The sequence below is a fragment of the Antechinus flavipes genome, chromosome 4, assembly GCF_016432865.1.
Source record: "Antechinus flavipes isolate AdamAnt ecotype Samford, QLD, Australia chromosome 4, AdamAnt_v2, whole genome shotgun sequence".
Classification (NCBI taxonomy): domain Eukaryota; kingdom Metazoa; phylum Chordata; class Mammalia; order Dasyuromorphia; family Dasyuridae; genus Antechinus; species Antechinus flavipes.
Genome location: NC_067401.1, coordinates 481,879,029 through 481,900,754, shown reverse-complemented (window position 1 = coordinate 481,900,754; position 21,726 = coordinate 481,879,029). Strand labels below are relative to the sequence as shown.

Genomic DNA, 21,726 nt, shown 5'->3' with positions numbered 1-21,726 from the left:
AGAAGTTACCTAAAAGGAATTGGAAGTGACTTTTCTTTTTGTAAACTCTAAGGACTGAAACTGGGAAAAAAATTAGATCTCAGGAGCTGAAAGATCAGGTAACTGGAATAGGGGGCCTCTCTATAGTCCCATCTAAATATATTGGTGAGCCAGGATGTTTCTTAGGAGAGTCAAGAAGCCTTGTCAAATTAGAATCAGTGAGTTTATCTTGTTGTTGATTAAAATGCAGATTCTGTGGAATATAGAAAGCTGGTTCTGAGAATGTTTGGGATATGATTGGGAAATAGAGATATATAAGACATCTACATAATTAGACGTAGGGCAGCTATGTGGCACAGTGAACAGAGGGTCAGGGCTTGAGTCAGGAAGACTGGACTTCATGAATTCAAATCTGGCCTCAGACATTTAATAGCTATATGACCTGGGCAAATCCCTTAACTTTCAGTCCATCATCTGTAAAATGAGTTGGAGAAGGAAATAGTAAACCACTCTGGTGCTAAGAAACCTGAAATGGGATCATGAAGTATTGGAAACAACTGAAAAATGACTGAACAACAGTGATTAGGAAATATAAAGATGTAGGGGCTGAGAAAGTAGTAAAGGTTAAATGTGGAAGTACTGAAAGACTAATCAAAGTCCACAGGAAGAAAGAGAAAGAAAGTATGAGAAAATTTTGGATCTCATTGAGATAAAGGGAGAATCATGAGATTTCTATGCTTATAAGATTGTGAATATTATTTGTAGAAATACTTGCTATAATTATTTCATGATCTCTGGGTTTTATTTAAACTATTTGGATATTTTTGTTGATGTGATAGATAGAATCATGTTCTTATTCAGTCGTTTTCAGTTTTGTCTAACTCTTTGTGATCCTATTTGGGGTTTTCTTGGTAAAGATACAAGAATGGTTTGCCATTTCCTTTTCCAACTCATTTACAAATGAGAAAACTGAGTCACTTGCCCAGAGTCACATAGCTAGTAAGTGTCTGAGATCTGAACTTAAGAGGCTGTCTTTCTGATTCCAGGTTTGAAAATCTATCCATTGCAACATCTAGCTGCTCCCTAGAATCACGTATTTATGTATTTTTGTAATTTATAGTATTCAATTACAAATTGTGTCAAGTGGAGAACATAGAAATAAATTTGCATCATGTAATTGGGGGACCAATAGAAAGGAACATTCTAATGTTTATTTGGGGAATATGCTAATAATTTCATTACTATCTAACAGAAATTATGTTTGTAATTCCTATATTTCAGAAGAGCTGAAAGTATACACTAACAACATTCAAGACTGACACATTAATCTTTGGCAATACATTTAGTAAAGGTAATGGGACCTAGAATGTATAGTGTTTGCTGTAAATGGTCCTTGGGAAACTAAAGATTCTATATGATATGGTTCATAACTATAAATCCAAATTTGATTTGAGTTTGTTCTAAACAAAATTATAATTTTCTCTCATTTAAAATGGGATGTGCTTTTTCCTATTAGGATGATTGTGATATTTGACTATTGATAAAACACATCTTGATAGAAAATACACTTAAAACATGGCATTAAGGTTTATATAATGCAGGAATAAGAATTATAAGTATAATCTTTCTACCTAAAGTAAGTCACATCAATACCAATGAGAATGACTGACGTACAAAATATTTCAACTTAAATTTTTTTTAAGGTTTGAATAAATTAGTCAAATAATCATTATTTATAGCATGGTTCTACTATCTTGAATGGTTATATTTTAGGTCATATAACTAGCTATATGATCTAACTTTTATATAACTCTAAACAATTAGATTTTAATTATTCTTATATTGGTCTCTTAATGCAATGAGTATAGTGTGCCTAAATTGATAGGTGGATAAAATAAAATTTTTATAATGTATTTCAAACATGTATTTAGCTGGATTAGTGTCATTTATCTTTCGATAAATCTTGTTTTAGGTCTAAGTTCTAAATCCGTCACATTAATAATCCATTATTACGATTAGTTTCTTGCATTGTGATTTTGAGAAACCATTGTATAAGAAATATTGTTAATCTGAGATATGATACTAAGAATATAATGCAGGAGGGTATCTCATCTTTTGATCTGAATACTGTGATGTCATAGCTATGAACTGTTAAGCTTTTGTCTGGAAAGTGGAGGCACTTCAGTTTAAAGACTGTCTTTAATATTTAAATACATATGCTCTGGTTTGTTTACTTGAAAATTCTTATCATCTGGAGAGGTTTGGCTAAATCCAATAAATTTTTAAACATCATAGAACAATATTAACTGTGTGAAAGAAGAAGCCACAGGAAAGGGGTATGGAAATAACAGCTTCTAAATTTTATTCTGAAATTAAATTATTTATATGATGAGTTGTCTGACTATTGATTGTGAAAATTATGAAAGTGATATCTAGAGTAGTATGTACAAAAATTACATCTTTGAGCCAACTAAGTATCATATCAACAAATCTCAGTTTAAAGAGATTTTTCTTTTTACCTTGTTGTTATTCAGTTGTTTTTCAATTGTATCCAACGCTTTGTTACCCTGTTCGGAGTTTTCTTGGCAAAGATCCTGGAGCAGCTTTTCATTTACCTCCCTAAATCATTTTACAGATGAAGAAACTAAGGTAAACAAGATTAAGAGATTTGGCCAGGATCACATAGCTAGTAAGTGTCTGAGGCCAGATTTGAGTTCATGAAGCTGAATCCTTTTGACTCCAGGTCTGGCACCTTATTCACTGTACCACGTAACTGACTCTTTTTACCTTAAGGATTACCTAATGATTAGCAGCAGTGTTAGAACAAGCTTACAGTAACCAGTGTTTTTTGTTTTGACTTTTGAGTGAATTATCATGTATTTGTATTATATATAAACTCCAGAATGCAAATCATTTATTAATTTCTTTTTAATTGATTTTTTTACATTAGGATATATTTAAACTAGAAAATAAAATCAATAAATATTTTTGGAAAAACCTTGTATGTACTTACTAAAAACTGAAAATAAATATTTTATTGTGGCTTATTATTAGCCAACTCTGCAATATGAAAAGTTGTACTTTCCCCTAAACTGTAAGCAATGAAACAAGCTATGTAAGGTAGACATATAATTTGATTTGCTCTGAGGTTTAAATTCAGGTATTAATTGTTGTCATCATTTAGGAGCAATTGTCAAGAGCTACTCAGAGAGGTTACATTCTGGAAAACACTGTTGGTGAATATAAAATAACTCGAAAGGTTGAGAAGATGACTTTATAAAGATTGTGGAAGAATTCCTTTTGACCCAATTTTTGTACTATACTATTTCCTTTCTGAATAGGAATATTTCCCATCTGGTTGGTTCTAATCCTGGCTATGATACCCTGTGAATAAAGTAGAACTCTTTTATGATTAGCTGTTCCAAAAAGTACCTATGACTTTTGCTTGAGATCAAACAAAACTAAAGGCATTTTCTCCTGGTATATATACAATAGTCAAATCTTAGGCCTGAAGGAACAGTCCTGATTTTGTTATAACCAAGTCTTTCTTCCTTTCATAGCAAATTTCTCTGAACATGGTAGAACTGTAAATGTTGGCTCTTTTTGTTACTATCATCTAGCATGTCTGAACTGATATAATGGGATATGTCTAAAGGACTCTATTGCTTTGATTTTACTGTTCTGAATTTATGACTATTCAATTTGCTAATCTAGATAACTATGAAATGTCAGTTCTTAGACTTGTCATCTTCTTGTTCATTTGTTAAATAGTGCTATATTAATGTATAAGATTAGGGCCATAGAATATCCCATTTTTTCTGAATGATATGATAATAACATATATCTTCAAAGAGAGGAAAGGATAAAGATATAATGCAATAAAGATATGGAAATTTTAATTTTTAATGGATTAGCAAACTTTACTTTGGGAAAAGTATCAAGATTAAATTGTTTTCATTTGAGACGTGGGATGTATGTGATTGACTTCCAAATGTTCTCACAAGAATAAAAGAAGTATGCTGCAATTATATTAATAGCTTTAAAAATTTGCAATTATGCCAGTGAAAAACAATGAAAAAGGCTAAGTAAAATTTTTAAATTTTTTTCAAGTCTTTTTAATGTTTTAAATTTTATTCTGCAGGTAATAGGTAACTACTGAACTTCTTTCAGGTTCATTTGAATATTTCATTTGGATACTTAAATGCACAGGCTTTGGATATGCTTTAGTAACTGTCTTGAGATTAAGAAATCTCAAGTTAAAGTCTTTCTCATATAGAACTATTATAATTACTTGTCAAGAAATGTTTAAACCATGATTTTTGTTTTAGAGTGAAAAGATAAGAAGGAATGAATGCTACTCATACCCGTCACAAAAAACAAAAACAAAAACAAATCTTAAGTTATTATACTGGGAGATACAAACATTAAATGAACACATATTAAGAAAGAAAGAAGATAAATACTCTTGGTCCTCAAGATGATCAGAAATATGGCCTCTTGTCAAAACGTAAAATAGGTTTTACAGTTACACAATCTTAAAAACATTTAGCTTTAGGAAAAAGTTTATCTCAATTTGTTGAAGCTCATACATCAAATAGACTGATTTTCCAGAGTACATCAGTATATGCAAGATGGTTAAATAGATATTAAAAAGAAAGTCTGTGGTGTGGTTTAGGACAATTTTAAAATTAGGGCAACTTTAGAGAGTTACAAATAAAGAGTAGGTTTTAATATTGCAGCTAAGTTTTTACTAAAGCTTCAAATAACTAAAAATATATATCTTATTTTGTGAGCTTACAAAATCAGAGATTTTCTTAAATGGGAGATTGATTTTTTTTTCTTTTTGAGCTCTTTATCAAAAAAGGGACTTATTTTACAAAGTCTTCCTTCTCCTCTTCTTTTTCCCTCTAGATAGAATTATCCATATTATGTGCAAAGTTCAGGTAAAAATAGAAAAAATAAGGATCAAATGAGATAATACTTATAAAAGTGCATAGCACATCACATGCCTGGCACATAGTAGATACTGAATAGGTAGCCTAATTTATTGTTCTTCTTAGAGCCATGATGTTTATATTCAATTGACTTCATAAAGTTTAAACTGGCTTTCATCACATGAAGACCAATGGGATTAGGTTTTATCAGGCTTAATTCATATAATTCAAATCACTAGGAGATTTAAGCAGCATTATTCAGGAAACTTCCATGAGGGGCTTGGAACTTGAAAAATCAACCTACTGAAAGAAATTCCTCTTAAAAGCTGCCTTAGAAACAAAGCTCCAAGAACTGTTAGCAATTGACAACCCAGCTAATGGCACTGGGATGTTGAGTTGGGAATTCATGTTCCTGAGCTTGTGTGGACCACACTGGATAGTGGTCAAGAACAAACCCCAATGACGCAGAATTTCAAGAGATAATGTTTCCCAGAAGCAGAGGACTTCATGCAGTAAGCCACTAAGCCTAAGATAATAAAATGAGAAATCTTTTGTTTAAATAAACAGTAACTGAATTCCGACCAAACCCTTAATATTACTCAGCATTTGAAATGCATTAGGGAGTTAGAGAAGAGTCTAAAAAAGATCAAACATAAAGGGATATGTGACTACAATATTTGATTTTGGTTGCCAAGAATGTTATATAATACTAATACTTTATTGGTTCTATTCAATGCTTCTCAATGCTTGAATTTGCATGTGGAAATAGCAAGTAACGGAGAGAAGATCAATAGGATGTTTAAGAATGTGGGAAAGATGAATGTATGATGTAATTTATGATCAAAGTGGAGATTGTCCTAAGAGAATTTTTGACTTAATTTTCTTAACACTATTTATATAAAATAAACTGACCACTTAACTATCAAGAGTCTATAAAATCAAGTTGAGACATTGACTATAATCTAATGTTATCTAATTAATCTCTGTTATGTCTGCCAATTCCAGCTTGAAATAGCAGTTATAGCATTAATATTTACTGACTGGTAGCCTGACTTACCCGGTCTTGTCCTTCTGCCATATATTTTTTAATGTGTAAATCATTGCCTTCCCATTCTGTTTTCTGTAAAATTCTTTTGTACCTATCTTATCTATGAAACCAGAACTTATATAACACTATTGAAGTTGATATTCTAGGCTAATTGATTTTTGAATACAATGATGTCTGCACTCTGAGTATAATAGACCAATTTTCCCCTATCTTTGCATCTTTGAAATTATTATTGGCAACAGTATCTATGAACAAATCCTCATATGATTTTTGTCACAGTTCTATTTCTTCACCTCTAATTCACTTCTTTCCATTTTGAAATCTAGCTTTCAAACAGCTAGATGGCCCAGTAAAATAGACAATGAAACTGGCATCAGAAATCTAGCTTCCAACCCAACTGAACTGAAGTTGCTTTCTGTGCCAGTGATCTTTAATTGCTAAATCCACTGGCCCCTTTTCAATTTTATTCTGTCTTGACACCTCTGTGACTTTAACACTATTGACTACCCATTTCTCTAAGATACTCTTGTCTTCCCTCAGTTTTCAGGACATTGTTCTTTCCTGGTTCTCCTCTTTCCTGTCTGACTATTCCTTCTCAGTTTCCTGTCCTGGAACATGATCCATCTTTTACATATTTAGAGTTTAAACAATAAATTCTTTTATTTAAAAAAAAAAAAAAGCCCTCAAGAAAGGAGAATCTGGTCAAAGTTAGGCTGCTAGTTATTCAGGATCATGGGTATGGGATAAAACACACTGTCTTCTTTCCCTCAAATATCCTGTTTCTCATTTAGACCACAAATAATAGATCCAGAACTAAAAATGACATTGATTTGGGGAAAAAAAAAAAAAAAAAAAGCATGAGTGCAGACATGGAGAATTGCTAAGTGAACTAATTAAGTCCAATAGTGATTATGATTAACCCTGGCTGGCTACAGGAGAAAAAGACTACAGTTTTTGTTGTTTTGTTTCGGGTAGCTGCAAAGATGGTGGCATAAAGGTTGCTGGAGTGCCTAAATAGAGAGCAAGCATTTAAATTATATTTTTTTCTGACATGAGATGAAAGTGACATAGTATAAAAATCCTTGCTATCACTATGTGCTTGAATGAAGTAGGGTAGTGATTGATGAAAGTTCTTCAACAGTATTAACAAATTGAGTTTGGTCTGCAGGGTCTGCAAAAAAAAAAAAAAAAAAAACTTAAAAGGAAAAGTATCAATTTTAGTTTTAAAATCTGGTTCAAATTCTCAAATATTATTGGGACTTGATAACCATGCTATAGTTAGTATAAACTATATAACTAGTATAAAGTATAAAATCCAGTTTGATTATAGCAAACTCTGGGAAGTATTGTTATGATAGAGGCAGCAAAGAATAGAGTACTGGGAGGAAGAAAGATCTGAATTTAGATCTGACCTCCAACACTTCCTAGTTAGCTGTGTGACCCTGGACAAATCACTCAATCTCTATTTCCCTCAGTTTTCTCAACTGTAAAAACAGGGATTATGAACTGCACATTCTTTGCAGTGTTGTTGTGAGGATCAAATGAGATAATACTTATAAAAGTGCATAGCACATCACATGCCTGGCACATAGTAGATACTGAAGAAATGCTTACTTTCCCCTTCCCTGTTAGTGACTATTCCTGAATATCATCATTGAATTGAAAATATATAATCCCAACACCTTCTCATCTAGTGACAATCCCTGGAAGAGATTGTTGCCAGAGAATAGCATTATTGTTAAAAGAAAAGGAGTAGGTAGCTCATTATGTTCAAATCTGTGTTTGTATATCATGATAAAATTTTTACAATAGCTATAGAGATGAAGATGATGAAGTCTAATTTGAAGCTTTAGCTGATTTTTTTTAATTGAAAACTGTTGTCATTTGGAAATTCTTGATTCTTAACTCATCTTAATAAAGATCAGTAAATTTGTCATGGCATTAGCCTAATGGAGAAGACTATTTTTTAAACTACAGATTTTATATTAGTTGGCAAATTTATCAATTTTGTAAAAGTTGGAAAATAAGGATAAAATAGGAATTGTAAAAAAAAAAATCAGAAATGTATTGCAAATTATTAGAGCATATTCTCACTATAAGGACATGTTTTATAAAAGAAGAATTGGGATTGGACAATGTGTTAATTTTTCCTTGTTTTATAATTAGTACAAGGAGAAAGTATAATGCTAAGATGATATCACGAATGCTTGGAAGGTTAAGAGAGAAATTTGATCATGAGAATGAGAAAATAACTAGAAGCTGTCTCATTAAATTAATTGGGGATAGTGGAGGAATGATGTAATGCTAGATTAGCCAGGATGGCTAGGAAGCAGAAGCACCTATTTAGCAAGAAAATGATTTGGAGAACTTAATATTGGCTAATAGAATAATAGGGGAATTAGGCCAAACATAGGTATATTCTAGGACTTTATCCTGAGCCACCTTCTCTTTTCTTCCTTAACTTTTTCTAAATGATTTTAGATTTACATAGGCAAATGACTTTCAAATAACATGTCCAGTTCTAATCTTTCTCCTTGGATTTAGCCATGAATCATTGACTTCCTGTTGGATATTTCCATATAGATTATATTCTATAAGCATTTAGAACTCAAAATGGTCAAACAGAATACATTATCTTTCCCCATTAACCTTCTAAGTTACCTATTTTTGTAAAGCTCAAATCCATCTTTCCAGTCAATCAGACTCTCTAAGTGTATTCTGATTTTTCCCTCTCCTTCACTGACATTATATCCAATTAGCAATTCTTATCAATACTACCTATAAAACATCTCTCGAAATTACTTCACTCAACAGTCACCACTGTGGCTCATGTCCTTACTTCCTCTTGACTGGTATTTTAATAGCCTCCAAACTGGTTTCCTTAACACAATCACCAAAAAAAGATTCAGGTTCAATTATATCACTCCCCTGCTAAAGAAGCTTCATTGGCTTCCTGTGATCTCTATTATAACACACAGACTCTTTGCTCCTGCCTCCTTTCCAGACTTGTTAAACATTTCCTGTATCAGTTGCCTTACTTGCTGTTCTATGTACACAGCATCTCATCTTCTACCTCCTAGCTTATGCAGTCTATCATGTACAAGAATAGCCTGAAGGATCTCCTTTATAATTAAGTCAGATGTGGTTTTTTAAAAAAACTGTTTATAAAACATTTGAAGTGAAATCCCACGGGGTATGACAACCCCCACCAAAATTAACTATGAAGTTTTGAGTTTGAGAAAAGTGTGGTACCGTTAGCAACTGCTCCTCAGACAAGATACCATGTACCCTGGTCTTCCTGGCTCTCATCAGTTAAAAATCCCATTTTGTACATGCAGCTTTTCCTGATTTTCATTAATGCCAGTTCTCTGTTGACTATCCCCAAATTAACCTATATATAATTTGTTTGTACATAGTTGCATGCTATCTCTCCTTTAGACCATGAGGTCATTAAGAGCAGGGACTGTTTTCTTCTTGGTCTGCAAACTCGGCACTTTCCATATGCCTGGCACTTAGCAAATGCTTTTAATAAATGCTTGTTGACTGGCCGATGTAATAGGGCAATGAGGAGGGTGAATCAGGGAAAAGAAAGGCATGGTTTTAGAACATATTGTGTGTAGAATGACAAGCAGATAACCAAGTGGCTTACCAAAATCTATGAAGGGCTTATAGCTGAAGCCATGGGGGTTGTCATCTTCAAATCAAGGAGCAACACAAAAGACTTAAATACTAAATCTCAAATAAATGTTCACAACTGAGGGATAAAAGAACCAGGATCGTGAAATATTATAGAAACTAGAGTAGAAAAATTTCAAGAAGGATGCAGCCAACAAAATCAACTGCTACTGAGGTAAAGCAGCAGAAGGACTAAGAAAAGACCAATCATCATTATTTTATTTAGTCCAATTTTATTCATGATTTATAGAGAAGATTAAAAACAAAAACCTCAAATGTGACTCCACTGTCCCCTCAAGTTATGATTCTGTAGTTCTCTTCTCTTTCACTGCTAAACTCAAAAAAAAAAAAAAATCAATACTCACTTCTTGCAATGGGGCCACTACTTTGCTGAAATTATTCTTTTCAATTTCACTAGTCACTTAATTGCTAAATTAAATAAATGACTTCCACATTTCTCAAGCTCCTCAATGTTATGATATCTCCAACTGTTGATCATTCTCTCCTATGACTCAGGGCACAACTCTCTTAGCGATTGCTTCTTATTTGCTGGGTCCCAGTACTCCAACCTTCTCTGTTTGGGTTTATGCCAAGACTCTGATCTCAATTCTTTTTTCTTTTCCATATTTTCTCCCTTAATGATTTATTCCCTTGGCTTTAGAACTTTAGTTATCACCTCTAAGTACATGACTCCAAAATTTATATATTCACCATGAACTACTGTCCAGAGTTCCATTCGTTTATAATTTTTTAAAAAAACATTTTATTTTCCCAGTTACATGTAAAACATTTTTTCTCCCTTCCTCTCCATCCCACCTTCCTCTAAGAAAGCCGTAAAGTTATGCAAAACTATAAATTCATTTTCAAAAGATCTACAATTTCTCCTTGATCTCCTATACCTCCTTTTTTCTACTTTATCACTGAGGAAGCAAGAAAAACCAAAATTTCACTTACAGACAAGTATAATCAAGCAAAACAAATTCTTATATTGGTCATGTCAAAAAAAATCAATTTGCCCTCTGAGTCCTTCACCTCTGTTAGAAAGGGGGCAATATTTTTCATCAGGAGTCCCGTGGAACTGTAGTTGGTCACTGTGCTGATCATAATCTGAAAGTTGTTTGTCCTTATAATATTTTTGTTATGATATAAACTGTTCTCTTGGTTCTATTCACCACTTCATACAAAATTTCCCAGGTATTTATGAAACCACATCCTTTATACTTTCTTTCAGCACAATAGGATTCTATCATGTATATCATAATTTGTTCAACCATTTCCCAACTGTGGCTACCCTTTCAATTCCTAATTCTTTGCTATTGTAAAAAGAGCCACTACAACAATTTCTGTATACTTGGTTTTTCTTGATCTTTCTTTGATATATTTTTGGGGGTACGGACTTAGTAGTGGTATTCTGAGTCAAACGGTATGCTTTTTTAAAATAGCTTTTGAGGCACAGTTCCAAATTGTCTTCCAGAATGGCTTGCCTAAGCTCTTGAAAAAAAAAAAAAGAAAATTTCAGAGCTTAACCAGGTATCTCTGCTTGGGTGAAATCACTTCAAACTCATTATAACTTCATCTTCACCCCTAAAGTCTGCTCTTAGTTTTGCTCTCAGCTTCCTTACTTTAGGAAAAAACCAACCTCCCAGTTACTGAAGCTGAAAACCTTGGGATTATTTCCTTTCTTTTTAATAACCCTCTACAATCATTTATCAAGGTTTTTTTCTTCTTTCATCCTAGTTTCATTACTTTTCCCTAGATTACCCTGCTAAATTTCTAACTAGCCTCCATGCCTCCTGGCACATTTTGCTCCAAATCACCTGCACATAGCAGCAAGGAGGATTTTCTTTTTTCTTTTTACTTTATAATTTTTACTTTTTTAACACTTATTTTTGGAGCTCCATATTCTCTCCCTCTTTCTAGCCTCATTGAGAAGACAAGCAATAAGATGCCTATTATACATGTGAAGTCATGCAAAACATATTCCTATATTAGCCATGGAAAGGCAAGAAAAAATTAAAAAAAAAAAAAACTGGGCTTTTCTGAGCTGAGTTTATCAGTTCCCTCTCTGGGGGTGAATAACATCTTTCATCATGGGTCATTTGGAACTGTCATGGATCATTATATCTTGATCAGAGTAGTTAAATCTTTCACAGCTGGTCAATGTTATAATATTGCCATTATGTTGTATAATAGTCTCTTAGTTCTCTCATTTTACTTTGCATTAGTTCATAAGAGTCTTCCCATGTTTTTCGCAATCCATTCTCCTTGTCATTCCTTACAGCACAATAGAGTTCCAATGCAATCATATACCACAAATTGGCCATTCCCCAATAGATAGACATCCTTCATTTTTCAATTTACAAGAAGACTTTTCTTTCTTTTTCTTTTTTTGCTGAGGCAATTGGGGTTAAATGACTTGCCCAGGATCACAGAACTAGGAAGTGTTAAATGTCTGAGACTAGATTTTAACTCAGGTCTTCCAGACTTCAGGGATGGTGCTCTATCCATTGCACCACCTAGCTGCTCCATGAAGACTTTTCTTAATACAATAGTCTGGGTGAGTCATTTGCATGGTCAAATACTTTCTCTAGCTCCTAAGTACACACTAAAGAGCAAACTCCTTAGTTTTGCATTTGAGAACTTCAAAAGCACAGAAATCTTGGCTCATGTGGTAGAGGTTGTGTAAATAGGAAAAGCGATGGGTTTGCAGTCAAATACCACTCTGCCAGTTACTACCTCTGTTCAGGTTGGACAAGTCACTTCAACTCTTTATATCTCAATTTCCCCATCTGTAAAAATGAGCAAATTGGATAACCTGGTCTCCAAAGCTTGTTTAAAATCTGGTATCATTTGAAGTATGCAATATATTTCAGGAGTCTATCAATTATAATTAAACATAGTCAAACAACAACCTGGCATGTAAAAAAGGGAAATCTGTGACTATCTGTAATGTTTAATTGTATTATGTGAGTAATTGTCTTACTTAAAAAATGAAGGAGGAGAAAGAAAAAGAGGGAGAAGGAGAAGGAGGAAGAGAAAGAAGAAGAAGAGATAGTCTTTAATATGAACCATTACTGAAGGAACACAAGGCATTTCACCCAAGCAGTATTTTTCATTCATATTCACAGAATTTTGTACTAAGAAAATTTTGGTTGAAGGGACAAATGAGTAAAAGAATTCACAATATAGATTTTTAAAACGAGAAATCGCTTCATTAAACTTATCCATATTAAGGTCCTAGACAAAGATAGTAGCATAAATATTATTTTCCCAATTTTATAATGTAGAAACTAAGTTATGAAAAAGTGTTCAAGGATGACTTAAGATCTCAATAAAGGAGTGAAATATATAAGAATAGAATTCAAGTCCCTAGTTCTGACATGCTGCCCTGGCTCCAGGTACTCCAAGGTTTTATTCCTACTTTAACCAGCAAACAACGATGTCAACAACAGCAGCAGCAGCAGCAGCATTAACAAGAACAACAACAATGGGACCACTATATGTATCACTTCTCTATCAATACCAAGAGAAGAAGTTGGATGATATTTTGTCTTGGAAATGTGATTTCATCTTGACTTTGTCCAGCACAGTTTCAAAGTTGAAGCAGCTGGTAGAAAAGAAAGCGTAAAGAGCAGATGGTGAGAAAATTTGGGCAATGAAGGAAGGGAGGAAAGATGAAAGCTGGGCAATTTTAAGGCCTCTTCTATCAGTTGAATTGTAGCAGAGGGATGAGTGATAAATAGTAAGAGCAAATTTAACACAGGAATAAGAATTCAACCTATGAATATGTTTAAAAAGCCAGTTCCCTTATAATCTTTCTATGAATGAGGTTGTTAATTTCTTCTTCAAAATGATGCCCAATATAACATTTAAATTATATTATAAATTATAATAAAGTTATCTTTATAAAATTTTAAAGTTATCTTTATTTTGTGAATTTTATTAGTAATCTACTTAAAACTTTCCTCTATAATACTATTTTTGAAACTTTCTTATAACAATTATAATTATTATAAGCATGTTTATAATAATTACAATAATTAGTAAGTGAAGAATACTTGGCATTTATTTCATTTTGCTTATGTATATCATTACTATTTTGCAATCAAAGCTAACTTTTAAAGAAGTATTTTTATTTTTAAAATGGGGTTGGTCATCTTCTCAGAGAATATAGTATTCTTCAGAAACTATATCTCTCCATGATACCACAATCTTATCCAAAAAACTTTTATGAAATTCCTAATGTCCTAATGACAAACAAGAACTCAGATAAATATATGTGAAAGTCATATATAAATATATAATTCCCCTTGACTAAAATGATTTTTAAAGTCTCTATTCAATGTTTTTAGCCTAACTACAGAAAGCTACATATAGAAATTTTTAGGAAAAAGAAATCCTTGAATATTATTGTTGTTTAAGAAACGATCAGCAGAATGATTTCAGAAAGGCCTGGAGAAAGTTCCATGAACTGACACTAAGTGAAGTGAGTAGAAGAACCAAGAGAACATTGTACACAGCAACAAGATGATCATATAATAATATATAATCATATAATAATAAATGTGATGGACTTGGCTCTTTTCAACAATGAGGTGATGATTCAGGTCAACTCCAATAGATTTGTGTTGGAGACAGCTATCTACATCCAGAGAGAGGACTGTGAGGACTGAATATGGATCACAACATAATACTTTCATCTTTTACTTGCTTTTTGTTTTCTTCTCATTTTTTTTTCCTTTTTGATCTTATTTTTTTTTTTGTGCAGCATAATATTTGCAGAAAATTGTATAGAAGAATTGCATATGTTCAACATATACTGGATTACTTACTGTCTAAGGGAGAGGAGGAGGGGAGAGCGAAAAAATTTGGAACACAAGATTTTGCAGGGGTGAATGTTGAAAACTATCTTTGCATATTTTTTGAAAACAAAAAAACTATTATTAAAAAAGGAAATCCTTGCCGCTCCCCCTATTAAAAAAGCTTATGTGATTTTTATTTGCCCCTACAACAAAATACAAGCTCTTCTGTATGACATTTCAAGTTAAACTCTTCTCCAATCTGACTGTTCTTCTCATAATCCTCTATAAGAGATAATTCATAGCCAGCCCCTAGCTGTGTACTCCTAAGGATCTGTCCTGTTCTTTTTCTCTCTCTCTCTATACCCTTTCTTTCAGGTGGAAAAACTAACAACAAGGAATTCTATTCTGGATTTGGTTCCCACAGGGACCAGTTGCCACAGTGGAAATGATGGGACCCCAGAGTGGGAAAATATCCTTTCTATCCTGGTTCTATCTATCCTAGAGGTTGTAATAAAGAAAGAAAGAAATCCAAATATAGTCTCACATGCACCCTGCATACTGGGAAAGCAGATTTCAAAGGTTTCATAGGTAGAACCCCATGGAAAAAAATGCTTCAGGGGGAAGGAAGTCAGCCTAGGAAGGAATAAAATTCAGAGAACAGAAAGGGAAACAATTGCAATGAGGAGGAAGAAAAGAGGATTTATCTGAAGAGCTCAAGGTGGATACACAGAAAACTCAACCACTTAGTTTAGATTTTATGATAAATGTATAGAAATGGAAGCAAGGCTGGCTAACAGAATGAACATGAGTTTGTATTTGTATGTTTTTGTAAAAAAAAAAAAAAAAAAAAAAAGGTGTCAGGAATGCTAAAGTTGTCAAAGGAAGCTAAAAAATGACAAAATAAAATTTTAAAAAGTTATACTGGGAGAAAAAGGAGAACTAAAGAAAGGATAAGACTTTTGTTTAGTGTAGATAGGACCTTGGAGAGAAAGAGAGCTATTTAATCTGTATCCTCTGCAAAGGAGAAGGACCTTTGCATTAGAAGTGAAAGAACAAACAGTTAACAGGGAGTTGATACCCCAAAATATAACCCCTGCCCTCAAGGAACTTCGCATTCACAACATGTGAAGAACTGGGTAAAAACAAGATACATATGGACTAGGTAAAAGCCATTTAGAAACTAGAAGGACCAGAAAAGGTGTCCATTAGGTAAGATTTCAGCACTGAAGGAGACCAGAAAAGTCCAGAGTCAGAGGTCACTGGAAAACATTTCGGGTATGGGAGATGGATATGCAAATTCAGGAGGGAGATGCATTTGTAGAAATTAAGTTCTCCAAGACTAGCAATTTTTTCAACTTTATCTTTACAGCCACAGTTCCTAGTGCAAATTTGGCATATAGTAAGTACCTAATAAATGTTCGTTGATTGATTCTGTGGACTGCAAGAGCTCGTTTTCTTCCAATTCATGGGATATCACTGATGCCGCTTTATCCTGGTACTTACTGCAATAAGCCCTAGACAGCACAGAACTCCCTAAAAGAGATCCATCGTTATTCAAAAGAGGTTAGACAACAATCTATCCATACTGGAAGAAAGAATGCCTCTTGTCCAAACTACCGGAGGTACAAAGCTGGCCCTGCAGCCCTATCTATGTCTATCAGTCCCCATAGTCTGAGCTGAGAATGTTCATGGTCAGCCAGTGAGCTGGACCTTGACTTGAGCAGGACTAGCAGAGGGGCCTTGATTGACTACATGAATTGAGGTCAGCATCAGGGAATCATTCACGGGGATGAGACCAGAAATCTACATCTATCATTTCATCCTCTACAGATACTCTTCTAAAATAAGCATTTAAGTCTAACCTCAACTATGCCTGGCCCACAGTAAAAACTTAATAAATGCTTGTTGATTTGACTTGCCAGTTATGGGGGCACAGAAAAAGCAAAGAAAAACAGCACAAATGCAAGTAACTACAATACAAAATAATACAATTAAATTCACTAGAGATCCAAACCTCTTGTTTTTCTTTAATGTCTACTGGATTTAAAAAAAAATAAAACAACTCTATATATCCACCTACCAAATAGGCTCCATCTAAAGACTAATTGTATTTATATATAATTTAAAGGTACTCAGACTTTCCAGACACCCACACCAGTTAAGAGTTTTGAACTTTTAATATCTTTAATTCCTTATGTTAAAAGTGCTGTCCTTGTACACTTAGATGACCCATCTGGCCAAGTAAAAAGTAGTGAATCACATTTGCTTTTCCACCAGTGATGATGGGCTTTGGCCCACATCCTGGTAGTTATTCCTTGAAACCAGCAGCACATACAAGGAATCATCATGAAATAGAACAAAAAAAAGCACACAGTAACAATCTCTGACAGGAGGCTGTACATTCACTCCAGGTCTTATCATCAATTTGACTCGTAGTGCTAGGAGTGTGGGCATCTTTTTTTTTTTTTTTTTTTTTTTTTTTTTTGCATTAGCACATCAGGTTTTCCTTCTGAGAGTCACTAAGTACCCATTTTAAAAACCCACACACAATCAGCAAGCAGTTCCCTGCAATTATTTCCTCCGAAAATGTATATAACTCAAAACATTACTGGGTGGAGTTAGGTCTACAAGCTCTTTTGAGTTCCCTCTCAACTCTTCAATTTTATGACCCTAAAAAGGAACTAAAACTATCGGCCAAGATGTACTTTAGACAGTTTCCTTTTTTAAATGTGGGAGAATTCCACATTACCTGTTCTTTCTATAGAATGGCAGCTCTCAGAAGGCAGGGACTGTCCCTTGGGTCTAGGTAGACACTTAATAAAAACTGATTGATTGCTATTAATCTCACAATGAAATAAACCAGCCAATAATGGGAAATCCTTGCAGGCTTGAGCCGGGAGATCAGCAGCCAATGGAAGTTAGAGAGGGAGAGAAATGAGTAAAGGTGATACACAGAGTGGGAGGTGAGGGCGGCGATCGAACCGAGCAAGACCGAACTACTACGCGTGTCTGGAGAGAGGAGCCCTAAGGAGATGGGGTGGGATGGGGAGGGACGGGGATGGGAGGAGTAGAACTCCAGGTATAGTCACCACCCACGAGAGAGAGAACACCGTAATACCTCAGCGCCCTGAGCACCTCCTGGAGCTGTCCATTCCCACCTAGGGGCGAGGGGCGGGCTGGGGTTGAACGTTCTGGGGGAAAGGAGGAGACCGAACGACCGGAGGAGAGACTGGGGGATAAGAGCGAGCGGGAAGTGGGGATAATCATGGGACAGGACAGGGAGACACAGGGAAGGAGGAGCAGACTCGGGGCAGGAGACGCGGCAAGATGGGGCACACGGTGCTAGATGGGGCACGGAGCAGGAGGCACGCATGGGGCAGAATGGGGCACACGGGGCAAGATGGAGCACACGGGGCAGAATGGGGCACACCGGGCAAGATGGGGCACGGGACAGGAGGGAAGCACGGGGCAGCATGGGGCACACGGGACAGGAGGAGACACGGGGCAGGACGGGGCACACGGGGCAAAATGGAGCACACGGGGCAGCATGGGGCACACGGGGCAAAATGGAGCACACTGGTCAGAAGGGGCACACGGGATGGGATGGGGCACGGGGCAGCAGGGGCACACGAAAGAGGAGGGGGAATCGGGACGTGTTGCTCCAGCCCCCCGCGCAGGGTATGACAGACAGACGGGCGGGCGGGGTCGGGGAGGGGGCAGCGGCCGGAGGATGGGGGTCGGCCGCGGCGGAGGCCGGCCTACCTGGAGGTAGTAGGGTTTCCTGAGCCAGGCCCCCGCACAGAGACTCCTCGCCATGGCACTCACACATCGCCCCGCCGTGCGAGCCGAGCCAGCTGAGCCGAGCCCCGCGAGCCGCTGCCGCCGCCGCCGCCGCCGCCGCCGCCGCAGTCAGAGGCGGACCCGGAGCCAGCGCTGGCGGCCCGGGCTCCCCGCCCCCTCCGCCGCCGCCCGGCCCGCCCCCGCGCGCCCCCGCACGCCTCCCGGGCAGGCCGGCCCCGCGCGCCCTCGCCGCGGCCGCGCGCCTCCCTGCAGGCCGCCCCCACCCCCTCCCGCCGGCCTCCGGGCAGCGGCGGCCGCAGCTGTCAGACCTTCTTAAAGGCGCACCTCTGCCGACATAAATCCGACTGCGCCTGGGCTCTTAAAGGGGAAGAGGGGAAGCAGGAGAGGAGGAGGAGGAAGAAGAGGAAAGAAGAGGGGGAGAAAGCGAAGGAGGAAAGACGACAGAGGAGGAGGAGGAAGGGAAGAAGAGGAGGAGGAGACAGTGTGGTGCGGCTGCAGGAGCCCGCCTGGCACGTGCGCCCTTCCCTCTGCCCCCTCACCCCATCCTCCTCCTCCTTCGCCCACAGCCCCACCCCCGGCTTGGCCAGCTGCCCGGGCGCGCTGCCTGCGTCCGCCCCACCCCCAGCCCGTCTTCATTTCGTTCAAGTTCATGCCGTGCGTGTCTGAGCTGAATGAATTAGGATGCTGGGCAGAGCCTTCCTGCGGGGGGCAGAGCCTTCCTGCGGGGGGCAGAGCCTTCCTGCGGGGGGCAGAGCCTTCCTGCGGGGGGCAGAGCCTTCCTGCGGGACGCGGAGCCCCAAGTCCGCTGCCCAGCCCAGAAGAGCAGACCCGGGAGCCGCTCTCCCCCTTCCCCGGGTCCGCGATGCTGGAGGCGGGGGCATCATCCCGGAGACGAGCCTCGGAACCCGCAGCCAAAGCTGCTCCTGGGCTGGGCACCGGCCCCTTCCTTTGGGAGCCCGGGCACTGAAGTGCGGGGCTAGCGGGGCACGTTCAGCAAACCTTCAGTTATCGAGAGGCAGTAGCGGTCTGTCTCAAACTTTTTTTTAAAAGACGTTTTTTATTCATTTATTTTTATTCATTTCAGGGAGAAGACCATTAACAGGAACTTCAAAGAAATCCTGACCACAGTACCCAATCGCAAGAATTAAACCCCCCAAAGGGGGCATGAAATATGACTCAGCCCCATAGCAGAAGTGAAGACAGACCTAAGACGTGGCACCGTAAGGCAGGGCGGGGCACTAGCCTCGAATTTGGCCGAGAGGTCCAAATAAGGGAAAACCCGAACAATGGGGAGTGACAGCTGTTGGTGGCCGATGACTTGGGCTAGATTTGCTTTCTTATTTACATCCCATTTTCACAGGGCGGTTGGCCCTGGTCATTGTGACCTAAGAAGTGATTTCAGGCATTAGCCAAACCCTCATCCCTCCAAATTAAAATATTAATCTCGGTTAGGATTTCAAACGAGGAATCCCATGCTTGCAAGGTTATTAGACACTCCCGTGCCCAGCAAGTTTCAGGAGAACATTCGAGGCTAAATAAAGGGAACTAGGGGCAGCTAGATAGCAAAGTAGATAGAGTACCAAACTTTCCTGTGTGACTCTGGTCAAGTCATTTAACCCCAATTACCTCAAAGCAGCAACAACATCAACAACAAAAGAAAGAATAAATGGAATAGTTTTGGAGTTAGATTTGGTGTGGGAAATTCTCCCCTTCTTTTGTTCCCCCCATCAGTTTGTGAGATATTAGACACATTATGGGATCATACATAGCTCTAGAGCTGGAAGGAATCTAGAGCTCACGCCTCCACTTTGCAGATAAAAAAACTGAGGTCCAAAAAGACTCAATGATTTGCTTAAAGTCTCATGGGTAATATGTCATAAGTAGGAGTAGAATTTGAACTCAAGTCCTCTGAATCCAAAGCTCCTCTTCTTTCACTTTATCAGATTCCCTTGCTGGGCCTCTGTTAAAATGTTGAGGTTTTTTTTTTGTTTGTTTGTTTGTTTTTTGGTCAATTGTGACTCTTTGTGACCTCATTTGGGGTTTTCTTGGCACAGATCCTGGAATGGTTTTCCATTTCTTCTCCATCTCATTTTACAGATAAGGAAATTGAGGTAATCAGAGTTAAGTGACTTGCCCAGGGTCACAGAGTTAGAAGGCCAGAATTGAACTCAGAAAAATAAGTCTGACTCTAGGCCACCCAGCTGCACAAGATGATTTCCAAAGATTCTTTCAGCTCTAAATCCTAATTCTTCATTCCTGGCAGTTGAATTTATTTTTCATTCACTTTTCAGTTTGGATCAAGTGACCAAAATTATTCCAAAATAAGATAATAATGGATCAGACTGGTTTGACAGAGCCAAAAACAGGGTCGGGGTAGAAGCTGAGGGATGGGAGAGAAAGAGAAGGCAGAAAGAATGTTCCAGCAGTTTTACCTGAGAAGCAACAAAGACTAAATATGTGTTCATATTCATGGTTAAAAGGGCTAAGCCAGACATTGATGTGGAAAGGAAAAAGTCTTCAGATGTAAAAGAAACATCTCACACATTATAAAGAGGCTTGGAGGACTCAGTTATACAGGAAGAAGCCAGGGAGACAAGGAACTTGCATTCACATCTTTAAACATAGCTATTCATCTTCATAAGACCCTGCCTCCCCCAACAGGAAATGGGGGATCCAACCTGCCTGACCCAGCCCAGCAGCTGATTGGTCTTTCTGGATCTGACATCATACTAGGTGAAGAGCCAGCTCAATTGAGCATTGGAATGACTTGTCCATCCTCTGTGCATTGTAATTCATGAGGACCTCTTTTTTTCTTTTCTTTTCTTTCTTTTTGCTGAGGCAATTGGGGTCATACAGCCAGGTAGTATTAAGTGTCTGAGGGCAGATTTGAACTTAAGTCCTCCTGACTTCAGGGCTGGGGCTCTATCCACAGCGCCACCGAGCTGCCCCAGGACCTGTCTTTTGGAGAAAGGAAGTCCAGCACTTAGTTGTAAGTTGCCTTGGCCACAGGTGTTCCCTACTTGTGTGCCTCATTACCATCGTGCTTTAAGCATACTTGTGGGCTTTTGGGAGGAAATACTTTGTAACTACTATTCTTGCTTTGCCATTTGAGTAAAAGCTTTTGCCAAGAACTATCTACTGGCAGATTGTTAAGGAGAAACTTAATAGTGGGGGCTTATGAGCTATAGTGTTGAGTAGTTACCCACAGAGTTTCCTGCTAAAGTAGTAGCAGCTACTCATCTGTAGATCCAGCCTCCTAGTGTTAGTCTGGTTTAGAGAAATGTACAAAGAAGGAGCGTTTTTTTATTTTATTTTATTTTATTTTATTTTTTTATTTGAAAGGTAACATGATGGGGCAGCTAGGTGGCGCAGTGGATAGAGCCCCAGCCCTGAAGTCAGGAGGACCCGAGTTCAAATTTGAACTCAGACACTTAACACTTCCTGGCTGTGTGACCTTGGGCAAGTCACTTAATCCCAATTGCCTCAG

The 21,726-nt window shown here is 37.6% G+C and overlaps 1 protein-coding gene across 1 annotated transcript in view; it reads right to left on the bottom strand.

Annotated features, from left to right (window-relative positions):
- Nucleotides 1–18,339, bottom strand: part of DIPK1A (divergent protein kinase domain 1A) — a 112,607-nt gene extending 94,268 nt beyond the window's left edge. The window contains exon 1 of the mRNA XM_051999988.1: nucleotides 18,201–18,339. Coding sequence (XP_051855948.1) covers nucleotides 18,201–18,254 — 54 coding nt within the window. The 5' untranslated portion in view covers nucleotides 18,255–18,339. The remainder of the gene's footprint in view (nucleotides 1–18,200) is intronic.
- Nucleotides 18,340–21,726: the final 3,387 nt, after the last annotated feature.